Here is a 25,090-nt window from a genome sequence, read left to right as displayed (position 1 = left end):
CAACTGCACTGAGGGGGAAGGCTGTTTTCCACCTACCTGGAAATGGAAAATTCCTGCATATTTATCTTGGAAACTCTGGTCTTTGGGAACAACACGGGCCAGAATTTCTTCATTCAGGGTGAGAGAGGCAATAGCAGCCAAGAGCCAACAGTCCCCTGTAAAAAAAAAAAAAAAAAAAAAAAGAAAAAAAAGGACACCATTTATTATTCAAACTTTACTCCTTAGTTTTTATACTGCATAGGGGTTATGCATTATAACCACTAATCACTTCAGCTGTGAACAGATGATCCCTCCCATCACTTTACCTCTAAAACAGATCAAATGTATGCACACAAATACCCACCATTTCCAGGCAAGTGTTGCATTTCTTCAAGACCAAAGCAAAAAAAGGAAAGTAAAAGCAGACTTTTGTATAGTCCATGTTGGGACTATTTGAGAGAAAACTTAATATTCAATTGAGTGTCTACAGGTTAGGAAGCAGCACAGGGACAAGGTGAAGAGCGGGGCCAGTGGGCACATGCAGGTACTCAGGGGTGCACTTTCTCCTCCAAAGGCCAGTGTTTCCTCAAGCACAGGCTGTTTTCCTTACCCTCCTTCATGTTTAATAAATGCCTGTTGACTTGCCATCCAGAGACCTATCCTACAGATGAGCTCCCTTTAAGGTCTCTTGCCAGCCTCCTACCAGATCTGGAGGCTCTTGCTAGAGGCCTCTCTGTTTAGCCCACATCTGTCTCTGGCACTAGTCACAGAGTCAGAAAAGGTCTGAAGGCAGGCTCTGTTCCCCAGTCCTATACACCTCTTCACCCTTCCTGGGATGGAGCCAACGTACACCGAGCCCGCGCACCAGAGCCCCAGGGCCCAGGCTGTCTGCATAGGATTTTTCCACACCACCTCCCACCAAGCAAAGGGAGGAGGAGACCACAACTATATAAACATTACCTCTATTTTTTGTAATTATTTTCAGAAACCAGTGTCACTTTAACAGCGGTTACCTTTCTGCTCAATCATGGGCCTCCTGCAGCCCATTAGCCAGGTGATTAGAGATTTAAAGACCCAGCCGATCCCCTGACTCCCACAGCCCAACACAAAACTCCTTGTTATCATTACCACATCTGCTGTTGCCTTGCTTTGTGAACATGGGAAAGTCGGTATTATACATCAGGTCCCCCAAAATGGTCCTGCAGCAGGTGTAGGATTGCAGGTTCAAGAAACAGGAACCAGCTGCAGCTGCTAGCAAGCCAGCAAAGCAGCAGTCTCTATACAGCCAGCTCTCTCCTATAGGAAAAGGGTCAAAAGCTACAGGGTGAGAAGCTGAGATTCAAATAAGAGAAAGTCTCAAGGAGAGTTAACTATAAGGCTGCTCTTGAGGGCCACCCTCAGGCCAAATCCATCACTACTCAGCACAAGGAGGAGCACAGGCCACCTGCAACTCCCTCCAGCTACTCATCACTTTTCACAGCTGATCCGCAGCAGCCGCTCTATGAATGACATTAGTTCCATGGCCCTTTTTGCATCCCACAAAAGGTAGAAATGTGAAATTGCAGAAAAATTTCAAAATTTGAGATGCTTTTACTATTTCATAACCTAGAAGAGAAGAACTGAACATAAAACTTTCCCTTCAGCCCTGCCTCTGGCTGCTTGTACTGCAATGGAGAAATCATCGTGCCAGAGAAGTTTTTCAAACAGGAAAGTCACCTTGCCATTCTCCTGTGACAGGTTATGAAGCAATGAGGATGTTCCCCTCCCTCCTCTGCGATAGCACATCCACCTCACCCTGCAAAATGGCACCTCTTCTTAGAGCCTCCTTTGTAGCGTTGAGACCCTCTTCCCCGGGAGCTGAGCATCCTCCGATGCCAGTGCCATGGTGCATTCAGAGGCACTACCAAGCACAGCAAAGGCGCTTGGCTGGGAAAGAGATTGGGGTCAGAAGACACTAAGAGACATTTTTAGATGGGCTAATCTACGCTTAGCAGCATGATCCTCTGTCCCGCAGCAGTGTGAGGGCTTTAGCAATTGACCTTCACAGCAGTTCTCCTTATAGACAAGGACGTTAAAGGGCTCAGCAAACAAACCCTTTGGTCAAAAGGCAACAACAGGTCTTCAATTCAGCTTAGATCTGTGCTCTCCCACACACAGCCTACCTGTACAAAGCTATTTTTATGGTTTTCTTTTTTTTTTTTTTTCCCCCAAAGGAGTCATCAAACAAACCTGATAACATGGTAATCACTTGGGAGAGGCTACCCAGAGATCCCTTCTGTACCAAGGATCCCTGTTTTTATTAAGTCTCCAAAACTAGTTTCTGAACAAAAGTTGGGGTTCTTCAAGTCCAAGGGACAACTTGCTGCTAGAGAACAGCCCTGGCACTTTGACTGCGGCTCTTGTGGGGTCAGGCTGAATTCATACCATACTACTTCTGAATTAATATCACGTTGTCTCCACTCCTTCCTCCTTAATTTGTTTTTCTCCCACTGGCACTCATCACACAACAGGTCAATTCATTAACCCAGACAAACAAGTCTTTCTGTCATCGTACTGAGTTAAAGGAGGTCACAGCTTGTGACAGGACTCTTCTGGGTCAAGAAAGCTGTGGGTTGTTATGAATTTGGCAGTAGAAATACTGTATGTCAGAAACACTGTGGGAGAAGGGGATGCATGTAAATATACATGTGCACTGGACCAGCACACACCACAGGAAGGCTGAGCACTCTCCATCAACACCCCAGAACAGCACATAGGCAGATAACCCTTGGCCTCCCCCACAGATACACTGCTTCTAGCACCCAGGAGCCACTGGGTGTTTGAGACCATCAAAATCCTAAAAGAAAAAGAGCAGGGATCTTCATTCTCCCTGCCACTGTATTCCTGCTCCAGCAGGAACAATCATTCACATCTGGGACCAGTTAGCAAGCCTTAGTGAGTTTTTAAATTTCTAACAAACACCAATCTCAAAGCATCCTTAACACTGGGAACAAGCATGAGACAAGTCACAAATATACAAACTGATAAGTTAACCGCTCTCACCTCAGCACAGAGGCCAAATAAGTGATAAACAGCAGACAGGTGCCTGTCTGAGCAGCAGAACAACTCCAGCACACATCCCATGGTCTGCAAGGCTTTTACAGACAGACATGCACAACTCAGAAGTGAAGCAACTCTCTGGCATCTCAGACATATACTAGCGAGACTAAAGTCAATACAGGTATGCTTACCTAGACTACTAGGATGTCTTCACATGGTCAGGCAGACCCATGCTCTCATTTAGACTAAATCAGACAAACCCAGAGAGTGAGGAACTCAGCCTGCTCAGCACTGCTGTGCCAGTCCTAAGGCACAACTGGGTAAAACCATACAGATCTTGGCCTCTACAATAAAGCTGCAGGCAGAGCTGAAGGCACTCTGTGCATGCTCTATCGGGTGCGTGGAAACAGCTCGAGGCATGTCCTGTGCCCCTTGCTCACAGTCAGCTGTGGAGGTGTTTTTCCTCTCTATTGCTCAACCTGCAGCATAAACTAGAGTTCATGTTGCTCAGCCTTACTCAACCAGGCAAACTTCATCGCTCCAAAAGACCCTCAGAGCATTTGACACTGATGTTACTACCCTCAGGAAAACTGTGCTGATTTAGATTAGCAGCAGGTCTGGCTCAGAGGGTAGCTGTCTCACCACTCCTCTGAAGAAATATTAGCATTTCTATTCCATAAACAAGGCAGGGTCTGGGCAGGCAAAGAGAACACAGAAAGAATAAGCGAACAACTTGATATGACCACAGTAGCTCAGGAAGCCTTGGTCAAGAAGCTGTTTAGGCATCTAGATTAAGAGCATACACCCTTTAATGCTATAATACATCTTTGAGTCAGCTTTCCCCTGTATATAAGAAGCACTAAAGTTCAAGGAAGAGAAACTTCCCCTAGAGGACTCATAGGTCCATAAGCAGAGTTTAAAAAGAGTTTCCTTTACTTTCTAGCTGTCCCATCAAGGTAGACAGGAGAAAGAAACAGCAGCTTTGTTGTAAAATCTCTTCGTTGAACTTTATACTGGTTTCTAAGGAGAATTTGGAGTCAGACATAGATCTTAACTCGGACAACTCTGGGCAAGGCCTTCTTGAGGTTAAAAGCCAGATGCAGCATATATGTGAGACACACCACCCTTTAGTTTCCACATTTAAAAATTGCTCAACAGTCAGGATATCATCTCTCCCTTGCTGAACAGACATCACTAAAAGTAGACCTGATAATTCAAAGCCTGGGTGAGAACAGATCTTGTGATAATACCCAGAGTTTTAGTCTGCGCTAAGTAAGTCTGAGCAGGGTCTTTACCAAATAGTCTTAACTATAAGAGGTGGTACTTTTGTAAGGCTCTGAAGAGTGACTTTCCTTTGATAGAGATGGAAAGTCCAAGAGGAGGCTAACAGATGGTTACTTATATGAAGAATTTGAAAGGAGTGTTAGCAAGGCAAGGTTAATCATGGAGAATTTTTGTAAATGCGCAATACAATAGGCCAAACAAAGTTATCAGAAAATGGAATATTATCAGGGTGAGTCTATTTATATTAACAAGAAGTACTATTTTCTCCTGTCATGTTTCCTTTTTGTTGCTATCAGTGTTTTATTATTTATTTCTATACATTCATCTCTGCATTTACCTAATCTCCAGCTATGAACATTACAAAAAACGTAATTGCAAGGCAAGCACAAATAGCCATAAGAGCATAAAACTGGCCATTCCGGAGAGCAAAGACAAGCCAAGCATCCCCATGAAGCATGTGGAGGGCTGTAAGTGAAAGGCAGCTCCTCTGGTCACCACACAGCCCAGGTGTCATGGAGTCAAAGGAAAAATGTACATTAAGCCAATCACAGACACATCATTATTTTAAAACACTCATAGCTATAGATTAACAACTATATCAATGGCTGAATGTATTTATCTTAATACCATGGGATTCCAGGAAGTTTTCTGGTTAGAAACATAAGGCTGTGGCTACCCACTTACAGTACAGCGGTTGCCAGCATGGGAAAACTATGCATCTAATTTTCTAAATTCATCCTACTCAATTCATTATTTTTCCACACATTTTTAAGGAGGAGACACCTGTGTCTAAACAGTAGATGAGAGATACTGTGCTGTGTACGCCCCAGTGTTGTGATACCATGGTGATATCCCCTCCAAAGAAGGTGGTTTAGGGTGAATAAGCTTCCTCTCCACAGTGGCTTTGGTTCCTCCCCTCTGCTGTAATGAGTCACCACATCCCATGTGCTGCTATTCTGAGCCAAATACCATCATCATACTGCAAAACTAATTCCAAATACTCACCTTTAAAAGTTTCTCCTAACAAGCAACAAAAACAGAATAAAGGATAATCCAAAGCCCAAGGGGCAGAATTTTGGTGTCTGGAGAACCTAATGTACTGCTGCCTTGGTAAGGGGACAACCTTTCTGCACTGATCATCAGCTACACCTTTTACACATTACAGTATCAAATAGTCCAGGTCAAAAACAATTAAACAGATTTATAGGCTGCATCTGGCCCACAGACCAAAGACTCCTAAGCCAAAAGAAACATCTGCACCACTGCTTATTAGCTGAGCTGTTTGGTTACGCAGCCCCTGCTGGGAAGGCTGCTGCAGCAGCAACGGGGTGTGTGTGTGCTTTGGATGCCTCATCTGTCCCTGCAGTACTCCAAGATGTTCTGAACAGCTTAGTAACAGTGATGAAACTCCATGTGGGTACAGGTCTGTTGCTTTGTGATCAAGCCTTTTAGGAGATTAGTAAGACTACAAAAGCTTCCTACGGAAAAAGGCAACATAATAAAAAGTACAGGTTTCTGAGAGCACTTGACATCTTCCAGTGCAATCTTCTCTGTAACACTCTAAAATGTGATGGGACATCAGTGTTGGCACACAAAGTTCAAGTACATGGAAGCTCAAGCAAATGTATTGATAGAAACGCCTGTGTCAGATGAGGCAGTGGCAAAAAAAAAAAAAAAAAAGCATTTGTACAGCACATCTGCTAGCCACATTGTGTGAAAAAGTAGAGATTCAATACAGGCTCTTAGTAACGCAATGGCTATACACAGAAAAGATCAACAGCATCTAGTTTTTAATGAACCATTAAACTATCACACAGTACCAAAATCCTGCCCAAATTCCTAAGAGAGGTGGTCGAGTCACAGCAGTATTTAGTCATGGTGAAAACAGTAATATAAACAAGAACACTAACAACCTTCTACTCAAATACTGTTTCAGGAGATAAAAATAGTACAAGCTGTGAGTCAGTTCATATCCTTTGGTGATACCGTATAACCTCATGAGAACATCTGACTGGTTCAAAGACCATTAAGACAGCAAATACTTTCCTCAATTTAAAACAAGATTTGGCATTAGTTTTCAAGTTGTGGAGTTACAGTTTGTCAAGTTGCTAGGTTACAAATCTTTCATGACAGTGCTTTTGCTGCCACAACATCTGGATGGAAAAGCTGGAAGCCTCAAGAAGGCAGAAAGCAACTAAGTGCCTTCAGAAATGAGCATCTATGCAGAGTGCCAGCTGTTGAAACAGCATTACAATAAACTGTCATTTCACACTGAACTATTCCTTAGCTGTGAAGTTTCACAATAGGGAGGAAAAATAAATAAATACAATAAAAAAAAGAAGACAGATGTCTGGCACGTGTTAAGCATTGGGAGATGCTTTATGCCAAAGTAGTCATGGCGGGAGACATGACATCGGGCAGAGAGAGAAGACATGAAGGCAGCTAGTGACATGCCAAGGACTTCACTGATGACACAACAGTCATCAGACTCAGAGTCTAATCTATACCTCAAATTGTATTGGGGCATGAGGAGAACTAAATTCACAGACTAAGTAATTTTTATTCTTAGGCCTTTTCACATAAATTGTATCTAGTTAAAGCACTACCTGAATAACTTCTGAAAGAAAACACAAGCACAAACCATTGAAATAAGCTTCCCTATCCATTATTTTTGGATATGAAAACATAAATAGCAGCAGCAGAACTAGAAACTAGGAAGCCACAACACAGTTAAGATTATGCTGATAAAAAGCAAACAAGCAGAACTCTGTTCTTTTGCCAACCCCATTGCAAAAGCCCAACTCACAGCATGTATTAGTCACGTTTCCCTCCATGGAGAGCTTTCCCTCGACTATGCTATCAATCCAATCTAAAATCCTGTCCCTGCAGTTATGGAATAAACAGGAGCCTCACCACTTCCACTCCACTTATTTCCTCTCGCACCCCCACAGCTGCCCTCCTCGCCAGCCTCCACGCTGCCTTCTGGGAGGAGAGGCACAGAGGCACTCACCTAAAACTTCTTCCAGTGAGCAAGGCAGGAGAGAGGCTTTGAGACAGGAGATGCCTGGGCATGCACAGCCAGGTTAAGTCACCCACTTCCCACTGTCCCCTGGGGCTTCCTTGCAGCTCCCTGGGCTCCTCTGGAGCAGCTGACCCAGAGGCTGCCACTGCACAAACTTAGTGGCAGCCATGGCAAAAGCAGAGGGCTCACAGGTGGGCCCATCCCTTCTGAAATACCTGGTTTGTTTTCCTTGAGAGCTGGCGAGCAGCTGGGAAACCCTCTGTATAATTTGGTTTTTCTGCACTGCATCTTTCCAGGTTTCAGGGGGTCCCTCCTGCTTGGCATCACTCTCTCCCACTGGGGAAACACCCCGCTACACACTCAATTGCTCTTCTGTTAGAGGCAGAAATTAGTCAAGTTACTCAAGGCACACAGATGTGGACATGAAAGGAAGTGGTACTGATTAGAAAAGCCACCAGAAAACCAGTCTGTGTCATCCCTGACTGGTGCAAGCATCAAGGCTGTGCTCAGCAGCCAAACACATGTGGTCCCTACCTGCAGCTGCCGAGAAAAGGCAAGAAAGATCTGATTTGACGCCAAGAGAGGTGGTAGGATGCAAAACGATGTATTTAGAGAGTGAGTTACAGTCTACTATAAACTGTGGTGTCCTGAGGCGAAGAAAACACAGCTTTGTGCCTGTGCCTTACCTAAGGCCCCTTGGCAGATGTCTGTGCGAGTGGCTCCACTGGCTATGAACTGGGGGCAGGAACACAGCTCCTGGGAACAAAACAAACCTTGCATTACATATATCCACAGGTCAGGGAGGGAACAAGGCGCTGCTTGCAGCGAATTTAAACAAGCAATTGACCGCAGCAGATGAACGTCACAGAGATGGAGCAGGTCAGGAATGAGCGCGGGCACCAGACACGCTAAGCACGGTGAGAACGGGAGCTGGTGACCAAAGCTTGTGGGCAGCCACCTCACAGTATGTGCCAGGAGGTCCACGGCGTTTTCACATGCGTGCACACACCACTTCACTGTTACCTCCCCACCACTGACTATGTCGGGGTCTCTCACAAACGCCTGGGCACCCCGGTGTCCATCTGGCCGGGTGGCTCCCGTGGCCAGGCAGGGCTGCTTCTGTAGCCAGAGGGACAGGCTGAGCGAGGGCTCCTGAAGGAAAACTCCGCATGGCAGTCAGCTCCGTCAGCCCATCGTCTCTCTGCCAAGGAAAAAAGTTACCCCAAGCGACAGCCCCGAGCGCTACCCAAAGCGAGCGGATGGTCCGCACGGAGGATCCAGGCCGGAGAGGCAAAGGGCTTTTCTGCTGTTTGTTCTGCAGAAGGAGCCCGCTGGCCACCCTGCTAGCCCGGACCCCGGGTGAAGGGACCCCCCCAGCGCTCTGAGCACCCGCGGCCTCACAAAACGGGCGCACCGGGATTCTGCAGCCGGCTGGGGGCTGCGGGAGCGGGACCCAGCCCGGGGCCGCGGAAAAACGCGCCTCGGGCGGGCCGAGAGGGAGAGGGGGGGGACTGCGAACTGCACACGCACAGCCCCCGCAGGATTAAATCAACGCCAATGGAGGGGGGAGTGGGGGGTGAAAAGGGGCGGTGGTGCCGCGAAATGATACCCCCGGGATCTCGCCCCCCCCCCACCGCCACCACCCTACCGTGGGTCTGCGCCAGACAACGCCCTGTGTCTTGAAGGAGCTGGGCCCCAGCTCCCGGTAGCCGAGGGCGGTGGGGCCGGCGGGGAAGGAGGGGTCCTGGAAGAGCCGCCCCTCCCGCAGGCACTCCTGCCGCAGCACCCCGAAATCCTGGCCCAGGTAGGGGACGGCGTGGTCGTGCCGCCCCGCGCCCAACGCCACCGCCCGCTCCTTCGCCACCGCCGCCGCCATCCCCGCCATCGCCCCGCCGCCGGGGCTGCCGCCGCCCCGCCCCGGCACGTCCCGGCCCCGCCCGGCATCCCCCCCCAACCCTCCCGGCGGGTGTCAGAGTGCCGCCAGGGCTCAGCCCCGCGCCACCCCCTCCGGGGCACGGGTGAACAAACGTGTGTGTGCGTGCGTGTCCCGCGGTGTCCATTTCTGGTCCCCTGGACCCGAAGGGAAGCACAGTCCCCCCCGCAGCTGGGCAGCTCAGCGGCTTCACATCTGCGCCAGCCCTGGCTCCCACACTGGCACATGTATTCATCGGTTAAAATAATCGGTATTTCCTCCGTAAAACCCAGAAGCATCCATGTCCAAATCTGTAAGCTTAGTTTTTTTTCCATTCCTTTGACTTTTTTTCTAATACGGCTCAAAACCTAATATGGTACATATGTACCCTGTATCGTCATCCTGTTACGATTTTGAACACTGCGCACAACAGAAATCGCTTACAGCTTGATTTGCTGGTGGTAACCAAAGCATGTGTGACTGTCACCGCTGACATGAATCCACCTACACCCCCTGCGCAGCCCAAACCGCACGCAAGGAGTTCCCCCCAGAGGCGCAGCCCTGCCGCGCGGAGCGGGGACAGGAGCGTCTCCGCTTCGGCGGCCTGCTGCTGCCAAGGGGGGCTGAAATGCTGCTGCTGGCAGCCCTCCAAGGGAGAATTCAAACCATTCGTTTCATATTTTAGGTCTGACTCAGGCCGTGCCGGGCGCCAGGCAGCATTCCCGGGGCGGCGGCGCAGAGGCTGAGAGCCCTCGGTGCTGCACCCTCCGCCCGCGCTGCCTGCCCGGCTCCCGCGGAGGGGGAGGCACCTCCTTTTGTGGGTCATATCTTAAGCCCTGGATGCACTAAACACTTGTTTAGAGCCATCCTATCTGACTAAAATGAGCGTTACTGTTTGAAAGACCTCTAAAGAATCATAAAATACCTGGCTGTACTGTTTGCTGAGATGTGGTGGGAAGTTTTCCTTGAAAATTACAAAGTTTTTCTTCGTTGCTGAGACATGGTACCTCGATGCACCAGGAAACACTGTCCGTTTGCTCACTGGTTTCAGACTTCAATCACTTATGATTGCCTATAGTCAGCACAGGTCCTACTTACACAGTTATGTGGGAAGCTGTTGCTATTAATTAGGAAAAAAAGATAAGCATTGCCCATTCAATTCACAATGTAGCAGAGAAGGCCCCCAAAATCTTTTTGAGGTTAGATATGAGAGTTGTATGAGCCACACCAGGCAGTGACACCTGCGTAGATCACAGCCGTGCAAGGCAGCATTCCTGATGTCACCTGTGAGGTTGTCCAAACCTGGCCAGGTGCAGACCAACTTTGCTCCGCTTTGAAGGTGTCTCCTCTTCCTTGGGAGTCAGCGGATCTCTCCTAATAAAGAGAATAATGGTATTTTTAGCATAGTATCAAGACACGTGGCAAATCAATTGCACATGGAGAAGTGGAAGTAGATCAAGTAAAGTTGCACGCTGTAAGTGCTCTCTGAACAGAGCTGGTACATGCTGTGTGCACTCAATTACGGGTACACCATTAGCCAAGATCTCCAGCATGGCTGTGCTGAAGCTCTAGTCAGACACAGTATGACACCAGAGGATGGTTTTGCTCGACCCTTTCAATTCATTGAGCAGTGCTGAATTATCTTACAGGCAAGAAGGCCATCTACCGAACCAGGAGACTAAGAGACAACAGCACCTCACCACCTAGGAGTTTAACCCACGTGGCCATGTGGCATCCTAATGTGACAGATCTGGGAGCTGTAGGGCTGCTGAAAAGGCGTTTGTTTGGCTCCACGCAGTGGTTGAAATCTGTACAGCTGCCACAGATGCGACTCTTCTGATTTGTCAAGAGTCATGGTAAAAGGAAATCATTGTCAGTTTAAAGCAGGGATTTCCACTGGCCGACAAAACCAGTTTTGGTTTGTGAGCTCTAGCCACTTTCCTGGTCCAGAAGTTTAAGCTCTGTTGAAGTTTGTCATATAATCACTCTGCTTTTCTTAGACATCTCCCCTGCGTCTATAGATGGTATTCACAGACCATTCTACGGTCTGCTGGCAGCATGCCGACAGCCTCTGCTTGGACAACGATCGAGAAAATCAAGCATGTACAAGCATGTTGTATGGCCTCTCTGTGCAGTTGGTTACCAGAGTTTTCTTAGAGTCTCTGTGGTGGGACAGGGGTTGAGACAGAGCCAAATAAAAAGGAGAAAAACAGAAGGGAGCACAGCCAGAAGGGAAGTGAGACAGCAAGGTTTCAAGCTGGCAGTGGGAGAGATACCTGGGACAATGCAAAGACATGTATTTGCTGCCATGGCTTGTTAGAGTAGTTCCAACCATATAGGAGCTGTATCGTCCCAGGTGGTTTGATGAGAGACAAGGATATGTTGGTGTAATACAGGATTCCACTTACTCTGTGGGAAGTTGGCCATACCAGCAGCCACCTGAACAGCCTACCCACAAAGTTCTCTGTTGTCAGCTGCTTCCAGCCCACCAGCTGATGTCCATAGGAGTCCACAGTTAGAGGGCATGAAGTTCTTTTGAGCACTGCACGAGTCAGTGGTCATCTACATGCTCACACAATATGTCCATTTTCTTTAAAGAAAGAGGTAATTTCCACTTGATTGTGAGACGAGTGTAATTCTCCTAGATAAAATAGCAGCCCCAAGAACAGTTAACCAAGTATCCCCCTAAAACTAGGCAACTTTAGAAAGAAAAAGAAATTTAACTTTTTCTTAAGCTCTCTGCACACCTGCAACTGTTCAAAAAAGTCACTAGCTCTCACATTTCACAAGTAAAGTGGTTTCAGCTGTTGCTGCAGCAGCTCATGGGGGTTGCTGACAAGCAGCATCCAGCTGCCACTTGCAGCCAGGAGTCACAGGTAGGATGGACTTCTCCTTCCCTATGTCCACACTCAGCAGTTGTGAGCAGCTCAGTGCAGCTCTGCCTCGCAGCACCTCTCCTCTCTCTTGCTCATCTGCCCTCCGCTATACACAGACACTGGGGGAAAAGCAGGGAGAAACTGGCCAAGTGCCTGGGAGGGGGGGAAACAGGGCCATGCAGCTGCTGGGCACATGATCTCCTATCCAGGAGCTGCCCTGTCCCCACTTGGATGAGGGTGGCTTGCTAGAGGAGAAGGCTTGCAGCAGCAGTGATGATGTTTCACAAGGAAGGGGATTGCTTTCCCCTCTGGAGCTGGGATCTGGAACGGGACTGAGCTTTCCTCATCAGCACACAACTGTCTGCCATGCTGGAGAGGGCAGTGAGAGGTGGCAGAAAGACCTGGGTCATCCTACAAAATGTAGCTGGCCTTCCCAACTCCTTAGGGTGCTGAAACACCAGCCCTGGATCAGCCCGGTTATGTCACAGATCTTCAAATCTGGGGTGCAGGCATTACCACTGCAGCATGTCATCTTCCTCCTCCTCAGGCACCAGCAATTTTCTGGCTTTTATAAAACAAATGAGCAGGATCACAGCTGATTTCAGATGTGTTTCCCTATATAGAACCCACTAGGCTGCAGCTTGCTTGTAGCAACACCTCCTTCCCCGAACATTTAGATAAAATATTGCAACTTCTAAAAGAATAATCTTATAGACAAACATTTAGGGCCTTCCATAGCTCGCACTAGTCTGCCTATTAATAGTCACTCCATTTTCACAGTAGTAGGGTGGGTAGGAGTGCATATAACTAGAACAGGAGAAGGCAAGCTCTGTAAATCAAGCTAATCCCTTTTCATGCTATAGGGTCTATGATACAGCTAAGCAGCTTTAATTCTCATTAGCAAACTACTGCATTACAGGAGAGCCATTTCATTTCTCTCTAACACACTATGGCAAAAATGTATCTAGAACTGCTAGATAATTGGCAATTATTTACTTCTAAAGATTTCCATGGATATAGAACAAGTCTTGATTTCACGGAATTTTCAGATTCTTCTTTGAAACCAAGACGATGCATTTTCCTGATTTTTTTTTTTTTTTTTTTCCCAGTTCCCTCATCCTCTTGCTATCATCAAGAATGGAGGAAAGAGGAAGGAAAGCAGGAAGAGCCAGGCAAAAATATGCAAATTCCAGAAGGAACAAAAATCAGAATAATTGTTACAACTCTTTTTCTGGTTGCTGTTTCTGTAGGGGTTAATGGCATTTCAACAGCAGTTTTTGAGAGTCATGGGGGAACCTGAAAATTTTCCCCCATAATATAACTCTCAGTTGTTGCTGTAGTCATCTTTTCCTCTTCTTTATATCCTCTAGATGGTGCTTGTGTATCACTTTCTACACAAAATAAATCATGCTGCCACTAATCAATCTTGGAAATGGATTTGAAGTGCTGTACTACAGATCACTAGCAGCAGAGGGTGGGGGTGGATGCACTGGGTGGTTACTGGGTCCAGGGCTCTGCCAGAGAAAACAGTTGTCCTCAGCCTCTTCCCAAATGTGAGATACAGGATGGAAAAAAATCCTATGGCACATTTTACTGTATTTTATGAAGATTAAAATCTGATTGTATTTCCTCTGTATTGCACCGTAACGTGCTGGTGATGCACAAGGATTCATTCTTTCTGTGCCCACTCATGGCCAGTGGCAACTGGAGTTACAAAGTACACAGCATATCAAATGTATGTCTAAAAATGTAAGTGGGAAACAAGAGATTCTTGATCAGAATGGCATTTCCCAAAGGCCAGAGCACCATGCTTTTCCATGAACAACATTTCCAAAGCCTGCAGCTTACAGCAACCACAGCAACACAGCAAAACCTGGCTCTGTACCACAGGAACAGAAAAAAATATCAGCATAAGAGACTGGTTCAGGGAGGGAAAACAAGCAGTATTCTGCCTCATGAGCTGAGAAAGTGGGTACCTCTGAGCTAGTCTATTTGTCAGGAAAAAACCCATTCTGGAAAGAAAAAGCCTCCCCTCAACCCTTTATTATTCCACTCTTCACTCTGGTTCAGTACACAGACACACCTAGAAGTACTGAAATGTAACAGGGATGAAATTCTGGCCATCCTTCTCCTTTACTCAATTTCAACAGTTTAATTTAATTTTGGGACAACCAGTGTAGTAATTCCCTCAGACCAGCCTGGAACCAACCAAGTCATTTCAATTTCCTCTTTTGTGTTCACAGTCTTCAAATATTTGCAGACAAACAATCTGGCTAGCCTCTATTTGGATTCCTTATCTCAACAGGTTTCAGTCCTTAAAAATTCTCTCTTCCTTTCTCCACACCTTCTGTCTAAACTTACAAAGGGGTAGTCATTAAACATGCTCTCTGGCAAACAAAGTCACTGTTTACCCAGCTCTTAGCTGGACACGCAGTGGGCTTTGCTGGGGAAACCTGGGCATTAAATAGGAAGACAGCAGAGAGCAGCTGTGCTGCGTGGAAAATTGCTCCTGCTTCAGTTCTTGAACATACAGACATTTGCAGCCACCTCTGCAGGGAGGTGTGCACCCCTGTGTCAGTACAAAATGGGGTTGCCAGGGTAGAATCTTGGAGTTCCACTACAAGAACAGGAACCACTATTTTTAAAGGTCTGAAAAGCCTTCTGCACCCAAGACTTGCTTTGTTTTGTGGTTGTAAATATTTTATATGCAGAAAGCACCACGAGAAGACAGTAAATATTACAGCTAACTTCTCACTAGCTGAGATAAGACCCTGTTTTTACAGATGGGGAAGGTACAGTGACTTTTGACCAAGGTCACACTGGAGATGGGGAGCAAGGATTACCAGCTTGCCTCCTATCTGGTGATATCATTTTCCATTTTCTGCTTAGGTCATGCTCCTGAATTGTATTCTTGCCCTCTGCAGGTCATATGGCCAAGTGGCCATCTCTAGTTCTGTCAAGTTCACACCTTTTATTGCTAATAAATTAACTCAAAAAATCATACTGCTTTGAGAGTACCAAAGAGAATGAAAAAATTTTTTTAAAAAATCACTTAATTCAGAAATGGGTTCAACTTTTCAACTTTTTCCTGGCTTTAAAACTCAGTGACGTCTCTGTAGTCACGTAAGCTGTAACAGCAGATATCCAGCTCCCGATTTTATGGCTGTGCAACCTTCCAACAGTATAAAGCCCCATCTCAGAAGGAAGGAAAGGAGTTCTAAACCATCTTCATCTGGATGTTTAAAGTGTTGGTCCTCAAGCCTGACTTACAGCACACCAAATGCACACACAATCACTTTCCATGTGTAAATAGGCGTGTCTGCAAAAAAACTGGTTTCCCTTGCTTCTTGTTAAAAGTGTATTTTTAAAAGGGGCAGCAAAAAAGCAAATAAGGTGGGAGTCAGCACAAGGCAGTGTCCACAGTCCCGGCCACGCTGGCTGTGGCTGCTGCCAGCTCCCTGCCCATGTCTCTTGGGTATATATTTGTACTTCTGGTGCCTCCTCCCTCTAGGGCAGCACCTGGCTCCACGCAAGCCTGGTACCTGCCTGTATTCACCTCGGCTCACCCAGGAGGCAAAGACCGAGCTGCACCACACACCAGGAGAGTGGTCAGGCATGTCCAGGGTCGCAGCCAGGCTGTGCCAAGAAAGAGCGGCTGCAGATGGGCTCGGATCCAACAGGAATGCCATCAAGTATTTGAAGCAGGACTACGAAGTCCTGAAGCAGCAGTGCCTGCAGGCTGGCACCCTCTTCAAGGATGAGGAGTTCCCAGCCTGTCCTTCCGTGCTGGGCTACCGGGACCTGGGACCCCTCAACACCAAGGAGATAGTCTGGAAGCGCCCCACGGTAAGAGTGCTTTCTAATTGCCTGATTTACTGGATTCAGATCTATGAAACATCCATGCTCAATCAGTGGTGAGCTTGAATGACCACTATTCATGTACGTTTTGTTTTTTTCTTCTATCTTGTTTTATGGTTAGCAGAAGCAAGTTTGAAAAGGGGGTGGGGAAAAAAAATCAACATTTTCTAAGCTCTTTATAAAGCAAATAATCCTATAACTGCTTCATGAGAACCTGCCTCCTCCCTGTCCAAACCGGCTCCATGGAGTTACAAGTCCAGGGTACAATCCAGAGATGGATGCAAAAGCCCCACATGTATCCAAACAGACCGCAGGGCACCCCAGGAGCCATCGACCATCAGTTATAACGGTACTCACACCAAGATCTTGCCACTGTGCACCCTAGAAAATCAGGCTAATACTTAAATAAAATCCTCTGCCTCACTTCAAGCTACCTATAACAGTTAAAGGCCAACTGACTGGAACCATTATTACCTAAATACATATATCCTATAAATGGCCTTTCATTTAAAAAAAAGTCATTTTCATCAAGAAAGATTACATGTTGAATTTTTTTAAATTACAAAATTAGGGCTTCAGAGATTTTTCTGTACCTTCAATTTTTCAGTCATTTGTTTCTGTCCTTACTTTGCTCCTCCTTTGTCATTTTGCCCCTCCTTGCGACATCAAGAAAAACTGAAAAACAGGAAAAGGAAGGAAAAATGCCCAAACAACTTACCTTACTCTGACGGAGGAAAAGAGAATGAGAAGAAGGGAAAATTTCAAGGCTTCAATATTTATTGTTTTTTCACCTGAAAAGTGAGAAACATAAACTTGAATGTTTAAAAACTCCAAGTTTCTACCCTGGCAACCCCATTTGTCCATCAGCATCTCACTCTGAGACCTGGATGTTTCAGCAGCAAGTACCATGGGTGTGTCCCTCGACTTTGCCTACCCTAGGACAAGATCACCCTTAGAAAACTCATAAAACCAGACTTGGGCTCCTCATGCAAGAACAACATTATGTCCACTGCAGGTAGAGAGACAGTCACAAGCATAGCAGGGTAAGGAATGACTGACAGCTGACATCCAACAGGGTTAAATGTCCCAGCCCTGCCTGCATGGGACCCCTCTGCCCTTCTAGCACTCAGCAGAGAGCTTATGGACTCTTAATCCACAAATACCAGGATCCACTGGCTTATCCCTATGCATGGGGCAGAGCCCAAGCCCTGCTGCAAGGTGAAACAAACCCTCTGCTTTGCTCTCCTATGGGGGCACCTGGATCTGACCTGCCTTTATGTGTTGCAGGTGTAGGAAGTCACAGCCCTGCTCATTTCTTGGACATTTTCAAACAGCCAACAGGTTTCTATCTGCAGACTCTGCCCATGATTGCAGGCTGATGACATCGCTGTTCACTTGCCTGCCTGCATCCAAAAGAGGCAGCAGGACCCAGTGGGAAATCTGGAGGAGACCTGCTGGAGAAATGCCCCCTGCAAAAGAAATATTCACTGCTAAGGTCATCCCCCACCAGCTTGTGACTGCTGTTTTGCAGACAGTGAGCGTTAGACACTCTGCCATCAAAGACTTACATTCTGATTTCAACAGGGGGTTTATAGAAAGAGAGAAGATGGAAATGCAGTTGTGCAAAAGGTGTATGTGGCACTTGGCAGTGGCTCAGAAAGGACAGATGTCTAGATGAGTAATAAGTCATACATAGCTGGCTGCCACCAGGTGCACTGCTTTGGAGGAAGGAGGGAAAAACCAACACAAAATCTTTTCTGTGTGGTAGGTAACCTGCTCCTGACTCCTATCCACCAAAGACAGCTACAAGACAGCTAGACCAACTGGATAACCACAGAAGCAAAACCAGATGTAGCTGAGATGACACCTATTGCAAGAGGAGATTCACAAACTGACTCATTGTCTCACACACACACACACATATGCAAGAAGTCCTGGGTTGTCCCTGTCTCTATGGGATGCTCAGAGCTGACAACTGGGAGTGCCAGCAACTGCCTAAACCTTCCTCAAGCCAGCTTGCCAAGTTAAGCTTCTTATAAACTGCCCCTTGCTGCCATCCAAAAGCTCACAGAAAATGCTTGGGAGAGAGGGAAGGCTTCTGTCTCTAGAGAGATGCTATTAACTTCCTAATATAAGGTGTGAATTGTGGGAGGGCTCAGAGCTGGGATAGAAGGGACAGTCATGGCCATAACCTACTTGTCTGGCCCCAAAGGGCCAGGAAGAAAGGTGGGTGTTGCTAATAAAAGCATTTGCGTAGTTGGCCTCCCAGGAAGTGATGTTGGGATGGGACAACACCCTCCATTCTGGTGACAGTGGAAACTCAGCACAGCTCCAGTACCAGAGCCAGCAGTGATGGTCACAAACTCATTTGCATTGCTTGAGTCAAAACCAGTGGAAGATGAAATAAGACGCAAATGCCAAGGTTGCATTTTCACCTCTGTCCCCACAGTAGCAAAAATTCTCACTAATACCATTGAGAGTCTCGAGTAGCAAAGGACTTCAGGACTTGCCTCAAAAAAATACATGCAGTCTTCAATTGAATAAGGCAACATTGTTTTGACACTATGTTAATCAGACAGAGGACAAAAGATATTTTTTAAAGAAATGTTGGAAGTGTTTAATATTTTTTGAACATTGAAACATGGAACAAAACCCAGGAACTTTTCAGACCAGAAAGGGTGATGCATACTTTGAAAATGTATCTTTTCAGGAGTTATGTGTCAACCCTCAGTTTATAATTGGAGGAGCTACTCGAACAGATGTCTGCCAAGGAGATCTGGGTATGTACAGCACTTATGAATTTTGTTTTGGAAGAAGAAAAAAAAATGAAGCTTCATTTAAAAATTCCTCACAGACCATTTTACTGGCTATCTCCCAGACATAGTGTGGAGAAAGACAGATACCCAAGAAGGGGACTCACACACCAGCATTGTTGCCCGAGAAAGAGTATATAAGGGCTTTTAAGAGATATGTTAAACCTGGGAGGCACCAAACTGTTTCCTGGAGGTAGGAAGCTAATTATCCCTTTGTGGAGCAGAAGGCAGGCTTGCTTTTCACCTCTTGAGAAGAGCTGGACACCAACCTAATCATGAGAGCACTTGCCCTGAAGCAAGAGAGTAGACTTCATGCCCACCCCAGCAAAAGCAGCTCTATAGACACAAGGGACACCAAGGAAGTTTCACCCTGTAGCCTAGTCATTAGGGATTTTTATTTGGGAGGCAGAGCAAGCTCCAGCCTCAGTTTCACACAAAACAAATAGACAACAACCAAGGAGCAGAGCAGGAACTGGTTTAGTCCAGGGGCTGGGGTTATAACGTGCTGTTTCATGCCAAGCAGGACGGCCCATTTACTTGCAGGCATGAGTTATAAACAAGGACCACATCATAAAAAACGAAAAGAGCATGTAAACTCTGTAGTACCATACCAAATTGTTCCAAGCCCTTCATGCTGAATGGTTCTTCTGTATAGTGTTTGGTGTAGAGCTATGAGCAGGGACAGGGGTGACCAGCCACTGGCCATGCTGTGCAAACACAGCCAAAGAAGGCAGTGCTGCTCAGCTCCTTGAATGGGGCCTGACGCTGGTGAGATGTCTCAGACAGCACTCATTCTCTCCTGGAGATCCATCATAGAAAAACTTTCTTACCCATTTTTTTCTAATGCTTACTGTTGTCTAAACAGAGTCTATGCAAGTGGCCAAAAGGGAGCTGTAAGGGAGCTTTATTCCCCCTTCAAATAGCTGCTGCTGTAGCCTGACTTGCTGATAAGATCCAGCTCCAGAAGACAGCAGCAGCAACCTCTCCTGACTACATATAGAGGCGAGAAGGCTGAAGCTCTTGTAATGAGAATTTGATAGATTAGACACAGAAAAATCAGTCTTTCTCCCTCCTGCGCTGCTTACTGCAGTGCTCCTGACCTTACTGGTCTCTAGCCCATCCATTGTGCAAATGAGATTCAAACAATTTCTGCAAGTCACTGGCAATAAATAATACCAATGCTGGTCCTGTAAACACAGCACCATTAAAGCAATTGCTAAAAAATTCCCTTGTGTGTGGGCCTGTGCTCCAAATGCTAAAAATAAGATGCCCAATCATATACTTGCTCCAGGATATTTATTCGGTGGATGCTGGAACAGAGTATGGGGAAATCACTTACTGTATTTTAGGAGAATGGTTCAGACAAGCAATAAAAATGACATTTCTTGTCACCTCCAATTTGGGAAGTTTCTATAATAGCATAAAAAAAAAAAAAAAGATCATATGCCTGAAGTTAAACCTCATTTTCCTTGACAATTTACAAGCTAAAGGTAAAGGACTGAAGAGTATTACCTGCTCTTAAACTAGAAGAGGTCAACACATTATTTGTCTTAAACCTAGAAACTGAATGCAAATACCACGAGTCCCTTTTTATTTCTGTCACCTCCTGAATGTCTCAGTGGAGTCCCAGGCCTTTGTGCTAAATGTGCTTTCATTAGAGAGCAGTGCCAAAATCCATTAAATAGTAGTAACAATGGAATCGGACCCAAAAATCTCCTGTGAATCTGGGGACAGTGCCCAGCTCTGGGCTTTCCCAAGCCAGCCTTCGGTGGGGAGTACCCCAAGTGCTAGTCCTGAAAGCTACCCCTAAACATAGAAGTCCGGGAATCAGATTCTGCTTTTGTTAGGAGCTTCCTTTTCACTCTCTCACAAAAAAAAAAAAAAAAAAAAAAAAAAAAAAATCAAAGATAATCCAATTTGTTTCTGCAAGGCTGGTTACAGTTGCTTCTACACACATTGACCCTTCATAAAAATAAGCTTCAGAATATAGGCATGGGACTTCCCTTCTGGCATTCAGGTATTTGCTTTACATCTCTGAGGCATGCTATGCTTCTTTGGTATTTGATCCAATACCTTGAATATCAAAGTCCTTGTTACTGAAGCCCTCATGTAAAACACTTCTATTGAAACAGACCCTGATTACATATTTACATAAGCCATGTATGTGACCTGTTAACAAGTCCTTTAGGGAAATAGATCCTATTTTTAATAATCTTCTCTGACATGTTTCTTTTCTTTTAAAAATAACACTGCAGGTCTGGGTTTATATGAACAAAAGGAACAAGAAAATCCAGAGTTAGTCTCACTCCATTAAACTTATTTCTTTGACAACAGCGTAAACTAGATGAATATCAGCTTGGGAAGTTTGATGGGAACTTGAAAGACTTGAAATATTTTAAACATTCTTTGAACCATATCTTTTTGATAGCCTAGTAACAACTTGAAATGCAGTCACATAGTCTTAGTTGTTAAAGGTGACTTATGAAGTTTTCTTGCAGCTGTCTGAATAAGTTAACCTCAGAACTGTTTACAGAAGTTCTTAACAAGAAAGTGGCATAAATTTAATTTAAATTATATATAAAACAAATGCTCTCAGTTTAAGATTATTTTTTCAGATCCACAGCTTTTATATTCATGGAGCACCTTTTGTTCTAAAGGCTCAGAGGGTACTCCAGGCACTGAGCTGCCTTGGCCTGGGCTGTCAGCTGGAGAAGTCCCCTGAAGCCACCAGAGATGCACCAGTTCACATCAGTTGAGGACACCACCCCAGTTCATGCTTTGTGTGCATCTTGTCTTACAGGCAGATTTGAGAAGATTATGGGTAGATTGGAGAACAAACTTAGAGCCTGTCAGGTCTAAGACAGGAGGGAGCCTTTGGAGCTCCTGTAGGCAGGAGAGTGCTTGATAGTATTAGGTTTGTTCACTTGTTTTGCTGTAGACATTAATATATGGCCCTTCTGATGTTCAGTCCCGTGGGCCCAGACATATTGGAGATCCTTGTTCTAACAGATAAATCCCCTAGATCAAAAAATACATTCACTGACAACTCTCAGACCCCAAAGAGAAGAAAGCCTGTTCCTTTGCTGGGTGCTCCTTTGCCTTTCTGTACTCAGCTGCACAGCTTAATTCATCTCCATAGAAAACTTTACAAAGCCTTCTTTAGAAATCTCAAAGCAGGAACAGTCTGCACTGACAGAAATTATTATAAAGCTACTGGGTCAGTACTTCCTTGTTGTCTGGTAGGATGCCCCAGGTACTATGAGCTCTAAAGAAGGGCTTCCAGCAGAGACTAAAGCTGAGAGTCAAATCTGCTTGACAAACCAGGAAGCAAGAGTCACAGCATTGTATTTGGATCCCTTCTGAACACCAGGCATTGCTGAAATAGCAACAAACCAGAGTACAGTCAGGACAGAAATGCCTCTGTACTGGCCAGTTAGGTCTTGGAACCAGATACTTGGACTTTTGGCTTAAACTCACCATCACTAGATCAATGAAGAATTTAGGTGCTCTTTGTCTAGACCCTTTCTAAACAGAAACTGAGCACGCCTCTGTAGCAACTGAAACTAATCGAATTTCTCATTTATTTTATGGCCTCTGTGAGTGCAGTGTGCTTCGGTAAACATCATCCGTATAGAGGAGTTGCTCAGCCCCCAGGTCACCAAGGATTTGGTATTCTCTGCAGCAATTCGATTATCTCTGTAAACCAAGGGGCACCTGCATAGCACTGAGAACACGAGCTATCTCAGCACATCTGTGAGCAGCAAGTGATTTTATTTCAAGTGCACTAACAGTCAAAGTAATTCTCCAAGATCATGTGTGTATATATATACACACACACACACAGAGCTAGGCACAGCTAGGCTTCATGTTTACCCTTTTCACCACCAACTCAAGGTCAGAATTGCTTATTTTAATTTTTTTTTTTTAAAAAAAAGAATTGCACTTTACCAACATTACAAATTACTTCAGGTCCAGGAATCAAGCTGGCTTCTTTTTAGCACATTCAGCAGCAGCAGTAAACATTGTAATTGGCACTTGTCTAAAACTTTTGTTCATGAAATATGAGACTGAGCAGAAAGCAGTGTATGTGCCTGTAGGTGATTTAGCATTGCAGGGCTAATGCTGAGAAGACTTTTTAAAAAATTTATTTTTATGAGCTAAAAGGTTACAACTTCAAATGCATAGAGTGAGCAGAAATGCTTTTTGATATTGTCATTTTTCTGACTGTAACTATATTGGAAATACATTCTAATTAAATATTTAATTCATTGGCCAATTGGCCTCATTTGCTCTCCCTCAAAAAATTCACTTTTTAGGAAGGAAATCAAATAATTTCCTCACAGTTTGAAAGACAACTTATAAGCTGCAGCTGAATCAGGACATATTTGAATGGTCTTACATAAATTGCCTTCCTAGGGAGCTTGTGCTGTTGCACTATCCTGTAGGCACACTCGCAAACAAAACTCTGAAATTTGCTATTGGCAAAATGATGTTGAACTCCGAAAACAGAAACATGTACTGTGAAATTGTACTTTTTCAGAACTAGTAATATATTATCTAGTAGAGGTGAGAAACCTTATTAATAGGCCAGGATCCCATTGTGATGTACGAGAAGAGGCAACCTGTGCACTTTAGGCTCCATCCTGGAAGCTCCTTGGCACAGACGGATTCTTTCATCTTCATTGTTTTAAAGCCTGTATCACAGGAACCTGAACGTAATGCATCGCTTGTATGTAAAGATGGCCTCAAACCATCTGCATCTAGGCACCCCCTGCAAATCTTCCTTTTTATCAAGTTACTGCAGAACATCCACTTCCCAACTGGTTCTTTTCGGAAGCCACAGTTGGTATTTGTTCAGCCACAAACTTAGCCAAACATGTTAGGTCCCCAGTAAAGTTTAGAGATAGGACTCTGCATTGCTCAAGGCAGGCATAGCTATTTTTAAGGCCAAGATCACCACTGCAGTTCTTCTAAGACAATTCTTTCTACACATGCTTTGAGAGCAGGCTTCCCCTAATACTCCCTTACTGGGAGGTTAGATTGCATGGCATGCTTGCAGGAGGCAGAAGTGCCAGTGCCAATGTCACTCACTCTCCCAGATGCATGAAGTTAATTCACATCGTAAGATAGCTGTAAAAGGATTTCATGCTGCATTTGCCATCTTACAGGGTTGAGATTCTGAAATGGTTTAGGTCTGAGTCAGGGAAGTAAATAATATATTTAGGGAAACTCCTCTCATTTCACTGATTCTTCTGCCTAACTGCATCAAACATACACCATCCTCAGTGAAGCCCAGAGGAGTTTCCCCTTCACTGGTTGTAAAAACATGTCCTGGACCAGGAAGCAGAAACCCCTCCAGACGCTGCATGTTGGGAGAGCACCAACTTGTCACTGCTGCACACCACCTCTGGTCTCACTGGGCATGGAGGAATACAACAGGGACACCAGGACCCCCACCCTGCCACCTTCTCAGAAATAGTCTGTGCTTCACAGCATGCCAGAAAAAAACAGGGCAGCAAGAAAGTCTAGGGTAGCTGAGAAAATGAGGGCTTCAGTTTTAACTTTATAAGGCTTTTCATTTTTCTCCTTTAAAGAGCCATTCCCCAAGACTTATCGCCATTATTTCTACCTCTCTGAGCAAAAGCAGGAATTATAACAGCATAAGGCATACACCTGTACCAAGGAAATCCTCAAAGAAAGAGATGTAAAGCAGATCTGAGTGTTCTCAGTCTCATTTTTTTCCTGAGATAGGAAGGTTCTTAAAGCCTTTTTCTCCCCAACTTGTGCTCTCCTAACTTTGCTTATTTTATACATAGGTACCTAAGTCTAGGAGGAACCTTCCAGGCCAATGAGTCAAGACCTTCCCCACAGAATGCAAAATGATTGATAATTAGGTTGAAGATGAGCTTGAGAAAGTTTTGGTCGTAGTTGTTCTAGAGGCTGAGGCTTTTGGACTCTCTTTTTTATTTGCACATCAGCAATGTTTTCCTGCTTCCAGTTTAAAAATCTCACAACCCTTTTATTTTAATTTATCTTCTCCTCTGCAAAGGAAATCTTACCTTTCAAGCAAGAGCTCTTAGCTCAAACAGATTTTCTGCAAAGTGGTATTTAACCTGCCTCACACTTCCTCTTCAAACATCACTTGCGTAGGACGAACAGGACAAATTTTTTTTTAACCTCTTCTCATAAGAGATGCAGGTGGATTGGAAGAAGCAGGCAATCCTGTCATTTTCTACCCCCTTCCAGCTTGAATGCTCTCTCCTGAATGTGGCAGCCAAGAAAACACAGAGCACTCCTGGCGTAAGGC

General features: G+C 45.3%; 2 protein-coding genes across 4 annotated transcripts in view; one reads left to right on the top strand and one right to left on the bottom strand.

The window, feature by feature from the left end:
* CAPN2 (calpain 2) overlaps positions 1–9,623 on the bottom strand; it is a 28,457-nt gene extending 18,834 nt beyond the window's left edge. For 2 of the 3 annotated variants that reach the window (XM_074897283.1, XM_074897281.1), the window contains exons 1-3: positions 8,973–9,210; positions 8,011–8,080; positions 37–155 (exon numbers count right to left, since the gene is read on the bottom strand). In XM_074897283.1, coding sequence (XP_074753384.1) covers positions 37–155; positions 8,011–8,080; positions 8,973–9,209 — 426 coding nt within the window. In that variant the 5' untranslated portion in view covers position 9,210. Of the gene's footprint in view, positions 1–36; positions 156–8,010; positions 8,081–8,972; positions 9,211–9,352 lie in introns of those variants that run through there. The other variant, XM_074897282.1, reaches the window with a different exon arrangement.
* Positions 9,624–15,727: 6,104 nt separating this feature from the next.
* CAPN8 (calpain 8) overlaps positions 15,728–25,090 on the top strand; it is a 30,640-nt gene continuing 21,277 nt past the window's right edge. The window contains exons 1-2 of the mRNA XM_074926365.1: positions 15,728–15,958; positions 18,681–18,750. Coding sequence (XP_074782466.1) covers positions 15,728–15,958; positions 18,681–18,750 — 301 coding nt within the window. The remainder of the gene's footprint in view (positions 15,959–18,680; positions 18,751–25,090) is intronic.

Source organism: Athene noctua, chromosome 1 (genome assembly GCF_965140245.1).
Source record: "Athene noctua chromosome 1, bAthNoc1.hap1.1, whole genome shotgun sequence".
In the NCBI taxonomy this organism is placed as follows: Eukaryota; Metazoa; Chordata; class Aves; order Strigiformes; family Strigidae; genus Athene; species Athene noctua.
Note: the sequence above shows the minus strand (reverse complement) of the source record. Positions and strands in the feature narration are given on the sequence as shown.